The 6,091-nt window shown below is 41.4% G+C and overlaps 1 protein-coding gene across 1 annotated transcript in view; it reads right to left on the bottom strand.

The window, feature by feature from the left end:
• Nucleotides 1–6,091, bottom strand: part of bahcc1b (BAH domain and coiled-coil containing 1b) — a 46,196-nt gene that overhangs the window by 39,251 nt on the left and 854 nt on the right. Inside the window, 1 exon segment of the mRNA XM_035669901.1 lies at nucleotides 2,933–3,268. Coding sequence (XP_035525794.1) covers nucleotides 2,933–3,108 — 176 coding nt within the window. The 5' untranslated portion in view covers nucleotides 3,109–3,268.

Genomic DNA, 6,091 nt, shown 5'->3' with positions numbered 1-6,091 from the left:
TTAATCACACACACACACATACACACACTTGCACAACTACTGCCCAGGGGGCTAACATCACAGAAAAGGGGAAGAAAGAGAGGGAGAGAGAGACTGTAATAAAGCCAAGGCAGGGAAACAGGGAGGGGAAAGACAGCAAGACAGACAGAGAGAGACAAAGGCTTTCCCACTGCTCCTATCAGTAATCTAAACGCCTGTGTAATATCATTGTGGGGTTTTATCAAATGGGGGCTGCGTCTTATGGCGTTGGTATGCGGCTGTCATTCCATCACCTTGTCAAGCGCGACCATATTCAAGCAGACACCATGCTGATCTAAATAAGAGGCTTCAGCAAATTGATGGATTGCAGGTTTTCTGGGATATGAAGAAACAGAGGGAATGAGGGGAGTTTTTTTTTTTTTCTTTGAATTTCTGTAAGTGATATACCCGGTTTGGTCTTGTGAGAAGGTAAAAAAATGTGTGTGTGTGTCTCTCTTTCCAAAGATCTGAAACAAACCCCCTGTCGTAACCCCCCTCCTGCCCTGGTATGGCCAACCCCACATCATATCTACCCCCTGTGCCGAGGCCTAGGGCCAGGCATACAGCTTTCTGAATCTCTAAGGGGGGCAAGCACAAAGGTAACCCCCATCCTAACCTCCCAGCAAACACACACACACACACACGTACCCCAACCCCCATCCCAAAACAACAATCCTCTATGCCCATCATGTCAGTCAAAACCCCATCAGGGACATGCATGGAGAGTCTGGATATCTGGAATCTCAATACAGTGTCATGCACCTTGAGACCCAGTGAGAGGCCCTCTTGAATATATTTCAATAGCATTATCACCCTGCATTACTACGCTTTTTTTTCCTTTCAACATTACAGAATCATTTTTAAATTGGACCATAATACATGTCAGGGAGTAGCAGCATCAGTCAAAGTGTAGGATAATCTGTTTAAATCGTTATGCAAGTTAGATGTGTGTTTGTTAAAGCAATCTCAGCATCAGTTAAAAAAATGAAAAAAAGGTTTAAAAATGACATATTTCTGATAAAATAATTTCAGTCAAATTTAAAGTCTACATGCAGCTAAATGTCTCATGAAATATATAAAATATTTTATCAACATAGAATAAATTATACTGAATGAATTATAGTTTAATATATTTAAATATAGTATAATGTAGAACTATATTTATGTAAATTGTTAAATATGTATCACACCATAATACATACTTGTATTGCAGAATAATACATAGTATAATACATTTTGTACACATTACATTTACAATAAAACATTTATTAGACATGCTGATAATAAATATCCTATTTTTTTTAGATTTTTAAAAATCCTGAATTATAAAAAAATATAAATGTAAATCTTGTATTATTACATTTACTACATATATTGTAAATTGATTATGGGAAATTAAAGCATGTAATGTACATACATGTTATAGATATAGTTTTTAAAAAAGAGAGATTTGGAGCTTAACAAATACATTGAGTCAAGAGGAGTGTAAGAACATTTCTGAAGACAAAACACACAAATAAAAATTATGAATGTTTTTAAATCAGGCTCCAGACCAGAACCAGAACCTCAAGCACATCAGATGTGAAACTGGTTCAGCTTTTATTTCTGCAAACACTGCGCCGAGTTTAACGTGTTCACATTAAATCAGGAAATTATGTATTTTGTTCCAATTTTTAACAGTTAAAATGCCGAACTGGAGGTCTGAGTCGGTTTTACTGTTGTGTAAAACTAATGAATATGCAAATAGGAGGAGACAGAGGATGTGTGGATCCTACACACAACAGACGATATCATTCAGGCCCGAGTCCCAGCGCCTATTTAAAGAACCAGCTGCATTTGCAAATGATAATTAATGAGATTTCTCATCGTGCAGGTTTACATTCATCCAGTTAGTCCAATATGTAGACACTGTATGATTTTCGAGCAGAGGTTTTCTTTCTCTCCCTTTCTATACACACACACACACACACACACCTTCCACCCCCCCACCCCCTCCTATTGAGACAGGATACCAAAGCTACTTGTTAAATCTAATGCATGCACTGTCAACCCATTCGCACCCCGTCACGTCCTCGCTCGATATAGAAACCGGATTTTCTGGTATTACCCGCACCTCTATTAGCCAGAGACCCCCCTTCTCCAACTCCCCACCACTTCGACCCCCAGTTTGTGACCAGTACAAACCAGCATGTACCCCGAACCCACCAGCACCACACCATCATGCTCCTGGAGCCACACAGACACAGTGGGAACAGGGGACGTGCTCAGCTAATAGCTTTAATTTATTGTTTAATGGGAAATATAAGCAGTGGAATTACCCAATTCTAATTAATTACATCAAATGGCAATGATTAGTACTTTACTAATTGATGAAACCATATAAATCTATGACAAGATTATGTTACTGGAAACGCCTAATAATCCCTGTGTGATAAAGGCGAATAATCCTGGAATATGTCTAAAATCATGAGAGGTTTGAAACTAAAAAGGGAGGTGTGCCGTAAATTTAAAGCTAATCTAATTTGCCAAAGAGGAAAAGTTTATTTAAGTGGAACATTTCCCACCATGATCCATATTTTGCCTTTACGCCAGGCTGAAACACTAAACTGATAAATTTATATTTTACTATATTAAACGCAGAAAGCAGCTATGTTACAAACAATTCATTAAATTAAGTAAAGCATAAAACTATTTAAGATGTCTGCGCTTTTTTGTTTTGTTTTTTGTGTTGTTGCTAATTTCTAAATGTCCACAGAGTCTGAGCAATTTCCTTCCACAGTAAATTCTAGTTCGTCCCAAAGAGCTTCCCAAGTTTGTAATATGGAGAACATATGCTCCAGACAAAAGAGAGTAACTGACCTTTTTTAAACCCACACTTGTCATTTATACACATGAAAAGAGCTGCATTCAAAACTGACCTGAGTGCGGACCCATGGAGAGGTGGGACGAGTAGTATTTCCCGGGTTGGAAGTGAGCGGGGTGCTGCACGGAGCCGTGGCCGCCTGGCGCCATCCGAGACGCGGCGCTATGAACCAACGCGCTCCGCTCCGTCAGGAGGTGGTGCGGAGGAGCGAAATCTCGGCTTTCCATCCCGGTGAGAACCGATAAATCCCAAATCCAAAGTAAAATCCGGAGGCACCGAAGGTCTCAGGCACCCAGATGCAAATAATCCCTTTTATGAACTTCGGGCTCCCCTCGCATTGAGCGGAGTTTTGGCTTTGCAGGGTAGAAACTGAGTCCCCGTCATGTCCTACAAAAGGGAGAGCAGGAGACACGTCAAAGCGCTGACAATAATGAGCCAACCAGGGATGTAGTGCTGAAGAAAAGGCTGAAATGAGAGACAGTCGCTGTTCATGTTTAGGCAAACAACCAGTATTTACAAAAGCAATTCAAAATCCACCAAAAAAAACGTTATAAAAAACATTTGCATATTACTCTCACTGCTTTGTCTCTGCGTTTCAACGACGATATATGCCAGATACGAAGGTGAGTAAAGTCTGTCCTGCAGATAAAAAGGTGGCTGAACTGAGTTTATGTGGATTTACCCTGCACTACATCGTTGGCCCCCTTCAGAAGAGTCTTTTGCCCTCCTCCTCCTCCTCCTCCTCCTGTGACCAAACACGATGCAAATAACGCACACGGGAGCTTTCTTTATTAGCGAAAAGAATGGAAAGGGAAGGGGGAGATTTGGCTCAGGTACAAACAAATGGTGCATATAGTACAAGAGTTCACAGCGGTAAAGAGCTTTTCTCGATGAAGGACGAGCTGTGAAGTCTTTAGACTGAACAAGGACTGGCCATAAACAAGCTGGACCTCGGGGGGCTCTTGCACTAAAATATGAAGAAAAACCATTTGCACAACACTTTCTGAACAAGAATGCACAAAAGTAGTTTTTACGCTTAAATTATGACGGCTAAAGTCTTAATTCCCCAACCGTGGAGTCTCTACAGTGGCCAGAACGGAAAGAAACTCACGTTTCTGCTTTGATTAATGATTGTTTATGTAAATGAAGTTTGATTTCTTTCCTCGTGCGGTTGTCATAAAATCGGATCCCCTATACTTAAATTTAACACGTGGTTGTGTCACTTTAGAGGACAGAATGTTCCTAATTTCATTCATTTTTTTTAATTTTAATTCAATAAAAACACGGGGCTGATATTAGATCCAACAGCCACGCACGCGTTTTCGGCCTCAGATCAATAATGTTTGATGTATAGCTTTTATAAATTATATCTGACTTTACTGATCGACGTTTTTTTATGCGTTTACCAAACTTGTTTCACGTTGAATTTTTTGTCCTTTTGTTGTTAGCGCCGTAGTAACCCAGGATTCCTGTTTGTGGTGTTGCTTATTAATGAAAACAGCTATTTCCATCAACTCCTACGGAGTCAGCAGCAGTGGGCCCCTCTCGCCTCCTGCCAATGGCAAACACCATGCATCTCTGCTACATATACAGTATATGTAGGCTACACTGTAATCACAAACACAAATCAAATCACCTTTATGCTCCAGTGCGAAAGAGCGGGGCAATAAACAGTGAAATAGACTAGGAAATCATCGACTTTATATGTATGCCTTATAGCCCAGGTCATTTACTTAAATAGGGCTCCATGTGACGCTCAGATAGGGAGAGCTGGGTGCCTGCGTTCGCCAAACACACCTCAGCAGTCCATCTATTAGGCCTTTCAATGCATGGCACGTCCATCTAGCGCTCTGTAGATGCCGATAGCACCTCCCAGGAATCAACGATAAAGGAACAAAGAAAATATCAAATGCTCTGGTGGACCAGGGGCTTATGAAGTGTAGAAGAATATAGGCTGCATGAGCTCGGATATTCAAGTCTCCTTTCGCGCACACACACACACACACGCTGTTCAAGGACTCCCAACTTTCAGGAATTGTGTTTTAGGGGGAAATAATCTCCAAAGTTCAGCAGCTCTGACAGAGCCTGCAAATGTGTGTGTCTGTTTTTGTGCGTCATAACACTCCCAAGCATAAAATATCCAAATGCTTCCCATAAGAATATTTGCCCTAAAGTGCAAGTACATTTAAATAATTTAATTTCCCCCCTTTGTTTGTGAGAACCACGTTGTCAGTTTGACCACATCTAGCCGACAACAAGAGGAGAAATGAGGGTAAAAAAGGAGAGAAACGCAGGCTACTGCAAGCGCACTGGGAAGGCAAAATGGACTCTCTCCTGTCCCCTAGGCTGTGAGAAACAATGGCCCTTCTCTACGGGACATCAATCATAAACCACTCTCGTCTGACATTTGTCTATACATTTTTAAATTTTCAGGCCGTAAACATACGTCCTTGGTGTTTACATTCCACGTCAACAGAGAGCCACTCAGGCTACATTTAACAACCTGAATCTAAATCCCATGTTATCGCACGCCACGCAAACAGAACGACGTGAGCAGATCGCGCGTAACAGTTTGGGAAAATGATCATTTGGATCTGCTGTACTGTGTGTGTGTGTGCATCTACGTGGAAGGCGTTCAGACTTCCTTCCACTTCACCCAGACTCCCCCAAACCCCATACACGTCTCCCAAACACACACACACACACACACACTTCTCAGAACACGCACACACCTCCACCATCATTGCCCTGCAATGGGTCAAACTATCGTCACACACACACACACACAATCCTGCAAAAGTAACCAACACGGGGTCACAACGACATTACATGAAGTTAACACAAAAGCCAGCAAATCCGCATTTAATTGTGATTTCCAGATTTTTTGCAACTGAGGTTTTAAACAAATAAAATACAAATAAAATGCGCGTTTTGTGCCATTTGAACAGAAGTCTATTCCATCAAAATGTATGCACCTTTGGACAAAACATTAAAAAAAGGAATTAAAAGGCTTCCACGTTTGATGTGTCTCGGGTTCAGAGGCCAGCTCATTGCCTTCAACAATTCTGCAATAAAGTAAAGTCACAAAGCATAACCGGGACACTAAACCCGGATATTCAGAGCCCGGCTAAACAGGAGAGACAAGCCCGGCCGAGCCGAAGACAGCTCGGCGTCTGCACAGCCTTCATACCGAGAGAGAGAGAGAAAGAG

Source organism: Morone saxatilis, unplaced genomic scaffold (genome assembly GCF_004916995.1).
Source record: "Morone saxatilis isolate NCDOM2014 unplaced genomic scaffold, NCSU_SB_2.0 Contig1, whole genome shotgun sequence".
In the NCBI taxonomy this organism is placed as follows: Eukaryota; Metazoa; Chordata; class Actinopteri; family Moronidae; genus Morone; species Morone saxatilis.
This window is presented reverse-complemented; position numbering and strand designations above follow the sequence as displayed.